At 43.5% G+C, this 18,714-nt stretch overlaps 1 protein-coding gene across 1 annotated transcript in view; it reads left to right on the top strand.

Moving 5' to 3' along the window:
• The window catches only part of fn1a (fibronectin 1a), a 64,447-nt gene that overhangs the window by 20,219 nt on the left and 25,514 nt on the right, over positions 1-18,714 (top strand). The window contains exons 13-25 of the mRNA XM_042306795.1: positions 700-821; positions 2,212-2,380; positions 2,665-2,850; positions 3,469-3,597; positions 3,688-3,777; positions 4,276-4,482; positions 8,025-8,303; positions 8,514-8,777; positions 9,119-9,213; positions 9,411-9,579; positions 11,777-11,863; positions 12,168-12,359; positions 17,408-17,680. Coding sequence (XP_042162729.1) covers positions 700-821; positions 2,212-2,380; positions 2,665-2,850; positions 3,469-3,597; positions 3,688-3,777; positions 4,276-4,482; positions 8,025-8,303; positions 8,514-8,777; positions 9,119-9,213; positions 9,411-9,579; positions 11,777-11,863; positions 12,168-12,359; positions 17,408-17,680 — 2,262 coding nt within the window. The remainder of the gene's footprint in view (positions 1-699; positions 822-2,211; positions 2,381-2,664; positions 2,851-3,468; positions 3,598-3,687; positions 3,778-4,275; positions 4,483-8,024; positions 8,304-8,513; positions 8,778-9,118; positions 9,214-9,410; positions 9,580-11,776; positions 11,864-12,167; positions 12,360-17,407; positions 17,681-18,714) is intronic.

Genomic DNA, 18,714 nt, shown 5'->3' with positions numbered 1-18,714 from the left:
AAATAGTTTTGACAATATAAAAAAAAAACATCCCGTGGCTATTTCCAAATACCCTGCTATACAGTATACCGCCCAAGAATAATCTATAATAATATATATAAACATATGCCATTTTAGCAGACTCTTTTTATCCAAGGTGACTTACAGTCCTGTACGCATACATTGCAAGTAGTAATTTAGGAAACATGCTAACATGCTAAAGGTGTAGTTTATATTTCTGTTGCAGTGTAGCTATGTTTACATCAACAGGTCTAGTGAAGGAGCTGAGGGTAGTTCTCTTGCTCTGCTCTGCATGCTGAAATCCTAGCTAACAAGAATCTCACAGGGATATGCTACTTCTCCCCCATTTGTTGCAGAAGTACCTGGGCTTCTTATGTACTACACTGTACAACCTACCATTTCAGAGCTGGTTTTAACTGCGAGCTTTCTGAAATTGTAATCTTTTTTTTTTGTTTAGATTTCAAATTAGTTGTGTTTTTCCAGATTGTTTTACCACCAAGCAATTGAATTAAAGTGATCTAGATTTCACATTATGCAGTTCAAATGCTGTCAATTGTTATCAGATGACCTATAATACAGTCTGTCTGATCCTCTATCAGATGGTGAGTTGGTGAAAGTGTTTCAATGCTGTAGTAGTGTAATTTACCTTCGTCTGTATGGCGTGTTTCAACTGTGGCATGCTTTATCCCTCTCTCCCAGGTGGTAACCGTCCAGTCCAGGTGATCATCTCAGAGTCTGGTAACCAGCCCAACTCCCACCCCATCCAGTGGAACGCCCCGTCCTCCGCACACATCACACAGTACATACTCAAGTGGAGAGTGGTGAGTAGGGCCGGTGATTCCAGAGGTTAACATTCACCAGATGATATGGGTAATGTTGAACTCCTAAAGCAGTTTTACATGCAGTTTGAATTCCACATAATACTGTGGGCACCAGATGTAGCATTGAAGTCTAGGGTTTGGTTTTCTAGACATAGATTAAACCTGAAGGTCCTGAAGTTAAAATCGGATCCTGAAACGAAAAGAGAATCTCCATTGAGTCATGAACTAGGCTACATATGGCTGTGTTTCCACAAGCAGCCAAATTCTGTTCTTCTGGCCAAATATTCAGGAAACTGGCCCCTATACTCAGTGGTGGGGGGAGTACACAATTTGTCAAACTTGAGTAAAAGTAAAGATACTTTTAGGTTAAAATAAAAATTACTCAAGTGAAAGTCGCCTTGTAAAATACTACTTGACTAAGAGTCTAAAAGTAATTGGGTATTAAATTTACTGAAGTATCAAAAGTATAAAGAATTTAAAATTCCTTATTCTGCCACATTTTGTAGTTTTTTTTTTACAGATAGCCAGGGGCACACTCCAACACTCAGACATAATTTATAAACGATGCATGTGTTTAGTGAGTCCTCCAGATCAGAGGCTGTGGGGACGACCAGGGATGTTCTCTGTTTAGTGAGTCCTCCAGATCAGAGGCTGTGGGGACGACCAGGGATGTTCTCTGTTTAGTGAGTCCTCCAGATCAGAGGCCGTGGGGACGACCAGGGATGTTCTCTGTTTAGTGAGTCCTGTTTAGTGAGTCCAGATGAGAGGCCGTGGGGACGACCAGGGATGTTCTCTGTTTAGTGAGTCCTCCAGATCAGAGGCCGTGGGGACGACCAGGGATGTTCTCTGTTTAGTGAGTCCTCCAGATCAGAGGCTGTGGGGACGACCAGGGATGTTCTCTGTTTAGTGAGTCCTCCAGATCAGAGGCTGTGGGGACGACCAGGGATGTTCTCTGTTTAGTGAGTCCTCCAGATCAGAGGCCGTGGGGACGACCAGGGATGTTCTCTGTTTAGTGAGTCCTCCAGATCAGAGGCCGTGGGGACGACCAGGGATGTTGTCTTGATAAGTGCGTGAATTAGACCGTTTTCCTGTCCTGCCAAAGCATTCAAAATGTAACGAGTCATTTTTGGGTGTCAGGGGAAAATGTATTGATTTTTAAAAAGCACAACTTAATTCCTAAAGAAAATATCAGAAACTATAAATAGTAAAGTACAGACACCTCACCCCAAAAACACCTACTTAAGTACTTTACACCAAAAACCTACTTAAGTACTTTACACCACTGCCTAAACTGGCCTTAAAGAAGTCAACATGCAGCTACCTTTTTGTTGTTGTTGATATCAATAATATAATGTAAAATATTATCTGTCTCCTTTCTTGTTTGGGGTAGAAAAACACCCGTACCCCTTGGCGGGAGGTGAATATCCCAGGTCATCTCAACTCCTACACCATCGCTGGCCTGAAGCCAGGCATCACCTACGAGGGTCAGCTGATCAGTGTGCTACGCTTCGGACGCCGCGAGGTCACACGCTTCGACTTCACCACCACATACGGTTCCTGTGAGTAGGATCACAGTATGGCTACAAGCCTTGTATTCTGTCTCCTTGTGTTATTTATATTTTGGCCCAGGAATCGGATTTCAAACTAACCAGGATAAACTTACCTGTCCACGATGATTGATGTTTTTTAAAGATGATTTCTACTTGAGGGATGGTGTTGAGCAACAGCCATTTTGAGATCTGTGAACATCTTGAAAATTTCAGTTTTTTTTTTTAGTCTGATCTCTGTCCACAGGCATTCCTCCCATCCCGTTTATATCTGACCGTCTGATCTTTCTTTTCAGTGGCGACCTCCGAGGGAGAGACCACCCAGCCTCCTCCGGTGGTGGACATCAGTGAGTCTGTTACAGAGATCACCTCCAGCAGCTTCGTCATCTCCTGGATGTCTGCCTCTGACACCGTGTCTGGCTTCAGGATCGAGTACGAGCTCAGTGAGGAGGGACAAGAGAGGGGACAGCCCATGATTCTCGGTACGGAACAACCCACTGGGCACACATTGGTTGAATCAACGTCATTTCAGTTAAATTAGGTTTTAACCCATCTGGAATAGACGTTGAATTGACGTTGGCAATAAACGTTTTAAGACGATGTGTAATAATTTGTTTAGTGTGTACACTATACGATAATACCTGAAGTATTACTATTCCTTAATACTGACCTTTGACCTCCTCTTACTACTTTGTCAAGTTTGCACGGGTTTATGCTGCGTTATCTGTATATTTTGTAGTAACGTTCGATAGACACAATGACTAGACTGTGAAACTACACCACTCAAGTATATTGTCCTAACCAATGATATATATATATATATATACACACTAGATGACTGATAGGGGGCGCTGTGTTGAAGACACTGCACCTCCATCTTGGCGCTCCCCCCCCCCTTCGCCCACTATTGTCAATAACATTTTGAAAGCTATAAAAATGCATTTATGAATGTCCATGTTTATTATATTACAGACACCTCAATGCAAACTTTTAAAAATTATATTATGTGAGTTAAACATTTATGATAAAATATATATTATTATATCATCAATCCAGGGTTTATCAACATCATTGGTCCTAACATGCTTGTCTGTCTCCAGACCTCCCCCGCACTGCTACCTCTGTGAACATCAATGAGCTGCTTCCTGGAAGGAAATACACTGTGAATGTGTACGAGGTTACACCTACTGGAGAGCCCAACCTCATCCTCACCACCTCTCAGACCACTGGTGGGTACAGAGACGGACTGACTCGGGGGACTGACTCGGGGGACTGACTCTCTACAGTATGTATATATCTCTCCTCTGCTCCTCTTCCAGCTCCTGACGCTCCCTCTGACCACGAGGTGGATGAGGTTGGAGAGACCTCTATCATAGTCAGCTGGGAGAAACCCCTGGCTCCTATCACAGGTCAGTACACACATGGAGGCTGCGTTTACACAGGCAGCCCAATTCTGATCTTTGCCCAATTATTGGTAAAATATCTGCTGTAACTGGTTTGAAAAGACAAATAAAAAATCTAATTTGGGCTGCGTGTGTAAACACAGATCCTTACAGGAGAGATCCTTACAAGGAGACTACTGAGTGAATGAATGGGGACTTTCCTCATCTCATGTGTATAGAAACATACAAATGACAAATTATTCAACCGAACAATTTTACAAAAACAAGTTTGCCACCGGTCTTAGTATTTTTGGATGGGGGGGGCGGCGGGGCGGGGCTGGGCTGCTATCTCTTACCAGATTGATGTTTAAATAAACAAAATGAAAATACCTGTATTGAATTGAGAGGCGCAAGGAAAGGTAATGTCTGTTCACCATTACCATAAGTAATGTCTGTTCAACATTACCCGTGAGTAATGATAGTGCACCATTACCGTGTGTAATGATGGTATCTCCTCTTCTACAGGTTACCGTGTGATCTATACCCCGTCTGTGGAGGGGAGCAACAACGGAGCTGCAACAGAGCTCACCCTGCCGGACACCGCGACCTCTGTGACTTTGAGTGACCTTCGACCAGGCCTGCTCTACAACATTAGTATCTACGCAGTCGAGGATAGTCTGGAGAGTGAGCCTGTCTTCGTACAGGTCAACACAGCCGGAGAACCCTTACCAGGTAAGGGTAGCCTAGTGGTTAGAGCGTTGGACTAGTAACCGAAAGGTTGCAAGTTCAAATCCCCTGAGCTGACGAATCTGTCGTTCTGCCCCTGAACAAGGCAGTTAACCCACTGTTCCTAGACTGTCATTGAAAATAAGAATTTGTTCTTAACTGACTTGCCTAGTAAAATAAAAACATGTAGTGTGTGTGAATTGACTTGAGGCTAACTCCTGACAGTCTCATTACCTACCTACACTTTTATTTTATTTTACCTTTTTTATTTAACTAGGCAAGTTTAGTTAAAATAACAAATTCTTATTTACAGCGATGGCCCCTACCAGAACGCAAAAGGCCTCCTACGGGGGACAGGGATTAAAAATATAGGCCACAAAACACACATCACGACAAGAGACACCACAACACTACATAAAGAGACAACACTACATAAAGAGACACCACAACACTACATAAAGAGAGACAACACTACATAAAGAGAGACACCACAACACTACATAAAGAGACACCACATAGAGACCCCACAACACGACATAAAGAGACACCACAACACTACATAGAGAGAGACACCACAACATAGACACCACAACACTACATAAAGAGACACCACAACACTACATAAAGAGACACCACAACACTACATAAAGAGACACCACAACACTACATAAAGAGACACCACAACACTACATAAAGAGACACCACAACACTACATAAAGAGACACCACAACACTACATAAAGAGACACCACAACACTACATAAAGAGACACCACAACACTACATAAAGAGACACCACAACACTACATAAAGAGACACCACAACACTACATAAAGAGACACCACAACACTACATAAAGAGACACCACAACACTACATAAAGAGACACAACACATAAAGAGACACCACAACACTACATAAAGAGACACCACAACACTACATAAAGAGACACCACAACACTACATAAAGAGACACCACAACACTACATAAAGAGACACCACAACACTACATAAAGAGACACCACAACACTACATAAAGAGACACCACAACACTACATAAAGAGACACCACAACACTACATAAAGAGACACCACAACACTACATAAAGAGACACCACAACACTACATAAAGAGACACCACAACACTACATAAAGAGACACCACAACACTACATAAAGAGACACCACAACACTACATAAAGAGACACCACAACACTACATAAAGAGACACCACAACACTACATAAAGAGACACCACAACACTACATAAAGAGACACCACAACACTACATAAAGAGACACCACAACACTACATAAAGAGACACCACAACACTACATAAAGAGACACCACAACACTACATAAAGAGACACCACAACACTACATAAAGAGACACCACAACACTACATAAAGAGACACCACAACACTACATAAAGAGACACCACAACACTACATAAAGAGACACCACAACACTACATAAAGAGACACCACAACACTACATAAAGAGACACCACAACACTACATAAAGAGACACCACAACACTACATAAAGAGACACCACAACACTACATAAAGAGACACCACAACACTACATAGAGACACCACAACACTACATAGAGACACCACAACACTACATAGAGACACCACAACACTACATAAAGAGACACCACAACACTACATAAAGAGACACCACATAGAGACAACACTACATAAAAGAGACACCACATAGAGACACCACAACACTACATAAAGAGACACACAACACTACATAAAGAGACATAGAGACCCCACAACACTACATAAAGAGACACCACAACACTACATAAAGAGACACCACATAGAGACACCACAACACTACATAAAGAGACACCACAACACTACATAAAGAGACACCACATAGAGACACCACAACACTACATAGAGACACCACAACACTACATAGAGACACCACAACACTACATAGAGACACCACAACACTACATAGAGACACCACAACACTACATAGAGACACCACAACACTACATAGAGACACCACAACACTACATAGAGACACCACAACACTACATAGAGACACCACAACACTACATAAAGAGACACCACAACACTACATAAAGAGAGACCACAACACTACATAAAGAGAGACAACACTACATAAAGAGACACCACATAAAGAGACACCACACCACAACACTACATAAAGAGACCCCACAACACTACATAAAGAGAGACACCACTACATAAAGAGACACTACAACACTACATAAAGAGAGACACTACAACACTACATAAAGAGACACCACATAGAGACACCACAACACTACATAAAGAGAGACACCACAACACTACATAAAGAGACACCACAACACTACATAAAGAGAGACACTACAACACTACATAAAGAGACACCACATAGAGACACCACAACACTACATAGAGACACCACAACACTACATAAAGAGAGACACTACAACACTACATAAAGAGACACCACATAGAGACACCACAACACTACATAAAGAGAGACACTACAACACTACATAAAGAGACACCACATAGAGACACCACAACACTACATAAAGAGAGACACCACAACACTACATAAAGAGAGACACCACAACACTACATAAAGAGAGACACCACAACACTACATAAAGAGAGACAACACTACATAAAGAGAGACACTACAACACTACATAAAGAGAGACACTACAACACTACATAAAGAGACACTACAACACTACATAAAGAGACACTACAACACTACATAAAGAGACACTACAACACTACATAAAGAGAGACACCACAACACTACATAAAGAGACACCACTACATAAAGAGAGACACCACAACACTACATAAAGAGACACCACAACACTACATAAAGAGACACCACTACATAAAGAGAGACAACACTACATAAAGAGAGACCTTATACAACAACACAGACTGTAGTTTGTGTTATCTTAGCCCCAAACTTCACAAGCAGTCACACTAAAACAGAGTATTTACTAGTTCGTTCGGACGATATCAGCTCTGTTAAAACTGACCCATTTTCATTTTTAAATCCTTCTAGAACATATCATTCAGGATTCGATTCCACAATGGAAAGTTTGGATGATGCATTTCCTGTTCACAGCCCAAATGCTCCACTTTAATGGTCCAATGGAAAGAGTTGTGCAAGCTATTCTAATACTCCTGGGACTCCTGGCCAAATATGAAGCCAAAACAACAGTTTCGCCACAGCTGGAAAGTGTAGCTGCTTAGGTTGTATAGCTCGGTAGGCTGATGTACGAGTGTGAATCATTTGCGAGACCCTCCTTTGGATCGACTGCTGTAAAGGCAGTCCATCAGTAAGTCTGTAGTTCAACCTGATACGTACTGATTTAGGGAATGACAGAGCGACCCAGACTCCCTTGGAAAAAAGGACTTTGGATCCTCTCTCCTCCAATGAGCATTGAGGACACAGCCCTAGTTTCATCAGGGTTATATGGAGATAATACTGTTAATAAACACATTACTTCCTGTCAATATCTGACCACTTCCTGTTTCCTGTCCACAGAGGAAGTCCCACCTCCTACAGACCTGCAGTTCTTTGAGGTGTCTGACGTGAAGATCACCGTCACCTGGACTGGGCCGCCTACTGACGTGTCTGGGTACAGAGTGACTGTGGCCCCCGTCGGTCCCGACGGGGCCCCTCAAAGAGAGCTCCAGCTCCCCGTCACACGCAGCGCCTATGCAGAGGTCACCCACCTGGCCCCTGGGACTCCGTATCTCTTCAGCATCTACACCATCAAGGGAGGAGAGGAGAGCCAGCCATTGGTCGCAGAGCAGGCTACCAGTGAGTATAGGCAAAATTATCCCATCAACAATTGTTTTTCTATTACAACAAACAAACAAAAAAATCGCTGTCCAGTCAAACTTAGTACTGTAAATATTACTGCTACAGTCTCAATTGAGACAAGACATAGACTCGCTAATCTTTGTCGATCAGTGATTCTGTACAATCTGTCTGCAACGTTGTCTCGAACACTTATTTTTCTGTCGTCAGAGCCTGATTCCCCCGCTGATGTCCATTTCACCAACGTGACTGAGGACAGTGCTCTGATCATGTGGATGCCCCCTCGGGCCCGCATCACCGGATACCGTTTGTTCCTGACCCTGGAGGGATCCAACCCTAAACAGCTCCGCCTGCCCGCCCGCCTGTCTCAGTACACCCTGCTCAACCTCCGCCCAGACACGGAGTACACAGCCATTCTGCATTCTGAACAGGACAATACACTCAGTGAGGGTGCCTCCAGGAGCTTCTCCACCAGTGAGTCCAGACTAGTGTACTGTTTTGGGTTGTCTTTATTCAACTCCTTTCTTAACCAATTATCTGACTGATTGGTTCCTCAGTTTGTCAAACTGAAATCGGCTGAGTCTCAATGACTCAAGTTTTTTTTAAGCAATTTTAAGCACATTCTAACTTCCAGCAGTTTCTCGTTTAACTTTCATATGTCCCGGTCGAGGCCAGATTCTTGGTCCATTTGACTAGTCAGGGGAAAAGTGTGCACATACAGTAGGTTTGCTTTAAGCAGGGATATGATTTTGGGAGTTCCTAGTTTGTTTAACTAGTCCTGACCCCTGACCTCTGACCCGGTGTGTTCTATTCAGCTCAGTTAATGGGGAACGCCCCTCGCTTCAGTACTGATGTCACAGACACCTCCATCATCATCTCCTGGACACCCGTACCCCGAGTGGGATACAAGGTACACAAACACACACGTTATTGGTCTAACTATTTCAGACTAGAGTTGTGAATGTGCTCTGGCTCCTGTGATCCTGGGAAAGGGCTAACCTCTCTCTCTTCACCTTTGCCATGTTTGTCCGAGTGTATCCCTCTCACCTGTGCCCCGTGCGTGTGTGTCTCTCTCTCTCGCTCTCTCTGTCTCCTCTCCCCATGTAGTTGACTGTGAGGCCCAGTCAGGGAGGTGAGGCCCCCAGAGATGTGACCTCTAATTCGGGCAGCATTTATATCTCAGGCCTGACCCCTGGGGTTGAGTACACCTACAGCGTCCAGCCAATCATCAACGGATATGAGCAGGGCAACCCAATCACACGCCGCATAGTCACACGTGAGTGACCAGAGGATAGCCATGTTATTTTCTTCTAATATATATATATATATATATATACACACACAAGGTACACGTTATAATATATATATATCTCATTATTGTTATTCACTGTGTAGTTATTACTCGTCACTATTTTTATACCATTTGTTTTCATCCGGGGCGGCAGGGTAGCCTAGTGGTTAGAGCGTTGGACTAGTAACCGGAAGGTTGCAAGTTCAAACCCCCGAGCTGACAAGGTACAAATCTGTTGTTCTGCCCCTGAACAAGGCAGTTAACCCAAGAATTTGTTCTGAACTGACTTGCCTGGTTAAATAAAGGTAAAATTAAAATTTTTGACTCAGTAAGCATTTCACCGGTCGTCTACACCTGTTGTCTACGAAGCATGTGACCGATAATATTTCATCAGATGGAGAATATATTCTCTGTCAACATGACTTACTAAGGTAAGTAGGCCATAGGCCTTTTACACCTGCAGCGTTGGTCATCGGCAACAGTGTTCTAGCATATCTAGGCCTGGGTGATTTTTATTATTTTAAATAATTAAAACATTTTTTTTTTACTTTTGTTCTCTTTGTGGCCTAGTTACTTAGTCAGACGATCTCTATTTGTGGCCTAGTTACTTAGTCAGACTGTCTCTATTTGACCAGACCATTCTGTTGATTTAAAGTTTATGTTGCTTCCTTTGGCTGAGTTGCTCAACTTCGTTTACCTTGAGTCCAATTATTAAGAACAGTAATGTGACCTAAGCATATATGTCTTTTTATATGAATATAATATACATTGCAATCAGTACAGGCTGGTGGGAGGAGCTATAGGAAGACTGGCTCATAGGAATGGCTGGAATGGATTATTTGGGACGGAGTCAAACCTCTGGTTTGATACAGTCCCATTTATTCCAGTCATTACAATAAGCCCATCCTCCTATAGCTCCTCCCACCAGCCTCCTCTGGTTGGAATTTACCACATCATTCTATTGAGTCACCGTATATATTCCCCAGAAAGGGTTGCCTCTGGAACATGAACGCCATAAATCTATTTATCTTCTTTTTGTTCCACTTTATCATAGTATGGAGTAGCCGTTGTGACCAGGTTCTAGTATGGAGTAGCCGTTCTGACCAGGTTCTAGTATGGAGTAGCTGTTGTGACCAGGTTCTAGTATGGAGTAGCCGTTCTGACCAGGTTCTAGTATGGAGTAGCCGTTCTGACCAGGTTCTAGTATGGAGTAGCCGTTCTGACCAGGTTCTAGTATGGAGTAGCCGTTCTGACCAGGTTCTAGTATGGAGTAGCCGTTCTGACCAGGTTCTAGTATGGAGTAGCCGTTCTGACCAGGTTCTAGTATGGAGTAGCCGTTCTGACCAGGTTCTAGTATGGAGTAGCCGTTCTGACCAGGTTCTAGTATGGAGTAGCCGTTCTGACCAGGTTCTAGTATGGAGTAGCCGTTCTGACCAGGTTCTAGTATGGAGTAGCCGTTCTGACCAGGTTCTAGTATGTATGGAGTAGCCGTTCTGACCAGGTTCTAGTATGTATGGAGTAGCCGTTCTGACCAGGTTCTAGTATGTATGGAGTAGCCGTTCTGACCAGGTTCTAGTATGTATGGAGTAGCCGTTCTGACCAGGTTCTAGTATGTATGGAGTAGCCGTTCTGACCAGGTTCTAGTATGTATGGAGTAGCCGTTCTGACCAGGTTCTAGTATGTATGGAGTAGCCAGGTTCTGACCAGGTTCTAGTATGTATGGAGTAGCCGTTCTGACCAGGTTCTAGTATGTATGGAGTAGCCGTTCTGACCAGGTTCTAGTATGTATGGAGTAGCCGTTCTGACCAGGTTCTAGTATGTATGGAGTAGCCGTTCTGACCAGGTTCTAGTGTGTATGGAGTAGCCGTTCTGACCAGGTTCTAGTGTGTATGGAGTAGCCGTTCTGACCAGGTTCTAGTGTGTATGGAGTAGCCGTTCTGACCAGGTTCTAGTGTGTATGGAGTGACCAGCCGTTCTGACCAGGTTCTAGTGTGTATGGAGTAGCCGTTGTGACCAGGTTCTAGTGTGTATGGAGTAGCCGTTGTGACCAGGTTCTAGTGTGTATGGAGTAGCCGTTGTGACCAGGTTCTAGTGTGGATGGAGTAGTCGTTGTGACCAGGTTATAGTATTATTTATAGTATAAATTTTACCCAATCATCTCATTCCTCTTGTCGTCCTCCAGCTCTGTCTCCTCCTACTGACCTCAAACTGGAGTCCCACCCTGACAGAGGAGAGCTGACTGTCCAGTGGAACGAAGCCAGCACCCCAGGTCAGAACAGTGATACTTTTGTTCCATTTGACTTTGAAGTCTAGATAACAAACCAACCCTGGAGTCACTCGCTCACATAGCCACACCTACAGGGTCAGCCAGAGTACAGTGTTTATACTGACACACCTCATATTACCCAGTTCAAAAGAAACACCATGGTTTTTGGCTTTAGGATGAAGATTACAGAGACTATATGTCCAGATTTAAATGTCCAGACAGAGTTCTTAAATGTCTTATTTTCACATCTTCTGTCCAGTTTATATCCACTGTCCATTCTCACATTTTATCCATGCCATCCAATCAGACATCACCGGCTACAGAGTGACATGCACGCCAACCAATGGGCAGCGAGGAAACAGCCTGGAGGAGTTTGTGAAGGCGGGTGAGACTTCATGCACGCTGGAGAACCTCAGCCCTGGCGTGGAGTACAACGTCAGCGTCTTCACCGTTAAAGACCACATGGAGAGCGTTCCTGTCTCCGACACCGTTACTCAAGGTAGGTGTGGATGTGGCCTAATGTCAGGTGACCTTTGACCACATCACCCCCTGCCCTGTGACATCATGATGTTGACAGGAGTGGCCGGCAGGGTTCCGTCATATCTCTCCATATGCAGACCTCTTTCAAAACAAAATGAAATTTGATTTGTCACATGCGCCAAATACACAGCTCAAAAAAATTAAGGGAACACTAAAATAACGCATCCTAGATCTGAATGAATGATTAAATACGTTTTTCTTTACATAGTTGAATGTGCTGACAACAAAATCACACAAATTATCAATGTATCAGCCAGAGTGTATCAAATGTATCAACTCAAATGTATCAACCCATGGAGGTCTGGATTTAGAGTCACACTCAAAATTGAAGTGGAAAACCACACTACAGGCTGTTCCAACTTTGATGTAATGTCCTTAAAACAAGTCTATATGAGGCTCAGTAGTGAGGCTCAGTAGTGTGTGTGGCCTCCACGTGCCTGTATGACCTCCCTACAACGCCTGGGCATGCTCCTGATGAGGTTGTGGTTGGTCTCCTGAGGGATCTCCTCCCAGACCTGGACTAAAGCTTCCGCCAACTCCTGGACAGTCTGTGGTGCAACGTGGCGTTGGTGGATGGAGCGAGACATGATGTCCCAGATGTGCTCAATTGGATTTAGGTCTGGGGAACGGACGGGCCAGTCCATAGCATCAATGCCTTCCTCTTGCAGAAACTGCTGACACACTCCAGCCACATGAGGTCTAGCATTGTCTTGCATTAGGAGGAACCCAGGGCCAACCGCACCAGCATATGGTCTCACAAGGGGTCTGAGGATCTCATCTCGGTACCTAATGGCAGTCAGGCTACCTCTGGTGAGCACATGGAGGGCTGTGCGGCCCCCCAAAGAAATGCCACCCCACACCATGACAGACCCACTGCCAAACCGGTCATGCTGGAGGATGTTGCAGGCAGCAGAACGTTCTCCACGGCGTCTCCAGACTCTGTCACGTCTGTCACGTGCTCAGTGTGAACCTGCTTTCATCTGTGAAGAGCACAGGGTGCCAGTGGCGAATTTGCCAATCTTGGTGTTCTCTGGCAAATGCCAAACGTCCTGCACGGTGTTGGGCTGTAAGCACAACCCCCACCTGTGGACGTCGGGCCCTCATACCACCCTCATGGAGTCTGTTTCTGACCGTTTCAGCAGACACATGCACATTTGTGGCCTGCTGGAGGTCATTTTGCAGGGCTCTGGCAGTGCTCCTCCTGCTCCTCCTTGCACAAAGGCAGAGGTAGCGGTCCTGCTGCTGGGTTGTTGCCCTCCTACGGCCTCCTCCACGTCTCATGATGTACTGGCCTGTCTCCTGGTAGCGCCTCCATGCTCTGGACGCTACGCTGACAGACACAGCAAACCTTCTTGCCACAGCTCGCATTAATGTGCCATCCTGGATGAGCTGCACTACCTGAGCCACTTGTGTGGGTTGTAGACTCCGTCTCATGCTACAACTAGAGTGAAAGCACCGCCAGCATTCAAAAGTGACCAAAACATCAGCCAGGAAGCATAGGAACTGAGAAGTGGTCTGTGGTCACCACCTGCAGAACCACTCCTTTATTGGGGGTGTCTTGCTAATTGCCTATAATTTCCACCCGTTGTCTAATCCATTTGCACAACAGCATGTGAAATATATTGTCAATCAGTGTTGCTTCCTAAGTGGACAGTTTGATTTCACAGAAGTGTGATTGACTTGGGGTTACATTGTGTTGTTTAAGTGTTCCCTTTATTTTTTTGAGCAGTGTACAACAGGTGCAGCCATTACTGTGAAATGCTTACTTACAAGCCCTTAACCAACAGTGCAGAGTTAAAAAGTAAGGAAATTGTCACACACAACAAGGAAATGGTAACAGAATACAATACAGAGGCTATATACATTGAGTCAATGTGCAGGGGTACGAGGTAGTAATGAGGCTATATACATTGAGTCAATGTGCAGGGGTACGAGGTAGTAATGAGGCTATATACATTGAGTCAATGTGCAGGGGTACGAGGTAGTAATGAGGCTATATACATTGAGTCAATGTGCAAGGGTACGAGGTAGTAATGAGGCTATATACATTGAGTCAATGTGCAGGGGTACGAGGTAGTAATGAGGCTATATACATTGAGTCAATGTGCAGGGGTACGAGGTAGTAATGAGGCTATATACATTGAGTCAATGTGCAGGGGTACGAGGTAGTAATGAGGCTATATACATTGAGTCAATGTGCAGGGGTACGAGGTAGTAATGAGGCTATATACATTGAGTCAATGTGCAGGGGTACGAGGTAGTAATGAGGCTATATACATTGAGTCAATGTGCAGGGGTACGAGGTAGTAATGAGGCTATATACATTGAGTCAATGTGCAGGGGTACGAGGTAGTAATGAGGCTATATACATTGAGTCAATGTGCAGGGGTAATGACTATATACATTGAGTCAATGTGCAGGGGTACGAGGTAGTAATGAGGCTATATACATTGAGTCAATGTGCAGGCGAGGTAGTAATGAGGCTATATACATTGAGTCAATGTGCAGGGGTACGAGGTAGTAATGAGGCTATATACATTGAGTCAATGTGCAGGGGTACGAGGTAGTAATGAGGCTATATACATTGAGTCAATGTGCAGGGGTACGAGGTAGTAATGAGGCTATATACATTGAGTCAATGTGCAGGGGTACGAGGTAGTAATGAGGCTATATACATTGAGTCAATGTGCAGGGGTACGAGGTAGTGGAGGTGGTTGAGGTAATATGTACAGAGCCTTCAGAAAGTTCACACTCATTGACTTGTTCCACGTTTTGTTGTGTTGGAGCCTGAATTTTAAATGGTTTACGTTTAGATGTGTTTGTCACTGGCCACAATGCCCCATAATGACAAAGTAGAATTGTTTATGAATATTATTAGTTTTTTTTTTTTTTTTTTACAAATTAATAAGAAATGTGATGCTGAAATGTCTTGAGTCAAAAAGTGTCCAAATCTAAATAAGTCCAGGAGTAAAAATTGGTTTAACAAGTCACATTATAAGTTGCAATAATAGTGTTTAACATGATTTTTGAATAACTATAAATGACTAACTCATCTCTGTATCCCACTCAGGTCCCTCAGTCGAGCAGTGAATTTCAAACACAGATTCACCCACATAGACCAGGGAGGTTTTCTAATGCCTCGCAATGAAAAAATGAAAAAAGTAGACATTGAATATCCCTTTGAGCATCGTGAGTTATTAATTATACTATGGATGGTTTATCAATACACCCAGTCACTACAAAGATACAGGCGTCCTTCCTAACTCCGTTGCCGGAGAGGAAGGAAACCTCTCAGGGATTTCACCATGAGGCCAATGGTGACTTTAAAACAGTTACAGAGTTTAATGGCTGTGAAAGGAGAACTGAGGATGGATGAACAGCATTGTAGTTACTCCACAAAACTAACCTAAATGACAGAGTGAAATAACAGAGTATAAATATTCCAAAACATGCATCCTGTTAGCAACGCGGCACTAAAATAATACTGCAACAAAATGTGGCAAAGAAATTCACTTTTTGTCCTGAATACAAAGTAGTTATGTCTGGTGGTAAATACAACACCTTACGGAGTACCACTCTTCATATTTTCAAGCATCGTAGTGGCTGCCTCATGGTATGGGTATGCTTGTCATCGTTAAGGACTGGGGGGTTTTCAGACTAAAAAAGAAACGTAATCGAGCTAAGCACCTGATTGGCGAAAACCTGGTTGTCTCCTTCCCACCAGACACTGGGTGACATTCACCTTTTTCAGCAGGACAATGACCTAAAGCCCAAATCTATACTGGAGGTGCTTACCAAGAAGACAGGGAATATTCCTGAGTGGCTGAGTTAAAGTTTTGACTTAAATCTACTTGCAAGCCTATGGCAAGACCTGAAAAACGGTTGTCTAGCAATGATCAACAACCAATTTGACAGAGCTTGAAGAATCCAGGTGTGGAAAGGTCTTCAATACTTACCCAGAAAGACTCACAGCTGTAATTGCTGCCAAATGTGCTTCTACTGACGCAAGGGTATGAATAATTATGCAAATTAAATATGACAGTTTATTTTTTATTACATTCTGTTTTGGACACGTTTTCACTTTGTAATTATGAGGTATTGTGGTATATTCAGGCTGTAAAACAACAAACTGTGGACTAAGTCAAGGGGTATGAATACGCTATGAAGGCACTGTGGGTATGGGGTAAATTAAACTAAGCAACAACAAAAAGTGACTGACTAGTGACTCTCGTTAGACTTCAATGATGTGGACAAGGGTTCCAATCAGATATCTCCTACTCAGAACTCTTTGTTATTTAGATATATATATATATATATCCGTTACATAAGACATTGCTCGTATTAACTCGCCCAGTGGGCAGAACTGGTTGAAATTACTTCATTACAACCAAAATAACATGCAGCTGTTTAGTGATTCTACAGTCTCTGCTTGTCCTGTATTTGTCAGTATCCCTGTTCCTACACCCTTAGAACCCTTTCTTTCTATCTAGAACCTAAAAGGGTTCTCCTATGGGGAACAGACGAAGAACCATTTCGGAACCCCCCCCCCTCCTTCTTTGTTTTCTAAGAGTGGACTGTAGCTACTGCCAGCAATGTTTCACTCCATTTTGTTTTTAGATATTTTTTTCAAATGGTAATAGCTGACTATTATGAATAATTTATGGCATTCTGTCTTTTTGGATGAGCTATGGGTATGGATCTAATCATTAATTGATGTCAGTTGAAGAATTTGCACATGAAGGTGAGGTTGGAATACCATTAATGCGTGTGATATAATGAGCATAACCATGGTGGGCACCACATCCATACCACACTGAGCTGGTAACCCATGTCATTGATACTCATTCATTCGAAACCTATAGATGCTTTAATAATGCCCTGCTCAATAACATTTGCTTGTTTCGGTCTGTCCTGTGTCTCTCTCTGTCCTGTGTCTGTCCTGTCTTTGTGCTGGCCGGGCCGGCCTCTCCAATCCCTCCCTTCCTTCCCTCTCTAACCCACTACTAGACGTGCCCCAGCTAACAGACCTCAACTTCGTCGACGTCACCGACACGACTATCGGCCTGAAGTGGAACCCACTAAACTACACGGCGGTCACCGGCTACCGTATCACGGTAATGGCAGCCGGGGAGAGCGTGCCCATATTCGAGGACATGGTGGAGTCCACCACCGGGTACTACACCGTGTACGGACTGGAGCCCGGCATCGACTATGACATCTCAGTCATCACCGTGACAGAGAGTGGAGAGAGCGAGCCTACCACACTCACGCAACAAACTGGTAATAATTATAAATGGATAAGAAATTTGCATGGACTGAAATATGGTTGTGAATAAATTAACACTTTGCCTCCTGGATTGGAGGAGTTCAGGGGAGGGCTCCCATTCCTATTGGTTTATATGTAGTGTGTGTATTGGTAGTTTTAAATGACGTTGCCATTATTACTGTGATTGCATGTAGTCACACGTCTTGTTTCTGCTTCTCCGTTTGTCTCATAAATCTGTTTTACGTCTGGCTGATGGAAACATCTCAGCACTGAACCACGTAGTAGGGCGGGGATCCGGAAATATAATTACAAATCATTTGTAGACTGCAAACTGACTGCAATAATCCACAGCCGATATAATATTTAAATCCAATTTTATTTGTCAGATGCGGCGAATACTACGGGTTTAGACCTTACTGTGAAATACTTACGAGCCCAATGCAGAGTCAAAAAAAAAAGTTATTAAGAAATGTGCGAAATAAATGAAAGGAAAAATAGTAACAATAAATAACAAGGCTATATACATGGTTACCAGGAAGTAATGAGGCTATATATTGTACATGGTTACCAGGAAGTAATGAGGCTATATACATGGTTACCAGGAAGTAATGAGGCCATATGCTGTACATGAATACCGGGAAGTAATGAGGCTATAATACAGGGTTACCAGGAAGTAATGAGGCTATATACAGGGTTACCAGGAAGTAATGAGGCTATAATACAGGGTTACCAGGAAGTAATGATGCTATATACATGGTTACCAGGAAGTAATGAGGTCATATGCTGTACATGAATACCGGGAAGTAATGAGGCTATAATACAGGGTTACCGGTACTGAGTCAATGTACAGGTTAGTCGAGGTAATTGAGGTAATATGTAGCTAGGGTTGTAAAGTGACTATGCATAGATAATAAACAGAGTAGCAGCTGTGTATGTGAAGACTGAAGGAATGTGTTTGAGCGTCAGTGTTGTATGTGTGGTTGGAGTCTAGTGAGCGTACAGCGTTCAGGACAACTGGGAACTCTGGGGGGGGCACTTGTAGCTGACT

The sequence above is a fragment of the Oncorhynchus tshawytscha genome, linkage group LG26 (genome assembly GCF_018296145.1).
Source record: "Oncorhynchus tshawytscha isolate Ot180627B linkage group LG26, Otsh_v2.0, whole genome shotgun sequence".
NCBI lineage: Eukaryota > Metazoa > Chordata > Actinopteri > Salmoniformes > Salmonidae > Oncorhynchus > Oncorhynchus tshawytscha.
The sequence above is the reverse complement of the archived record's forward strand: the minus strand, read 5'-3'. Positions and strand labels throughout refer to the sequence as shown.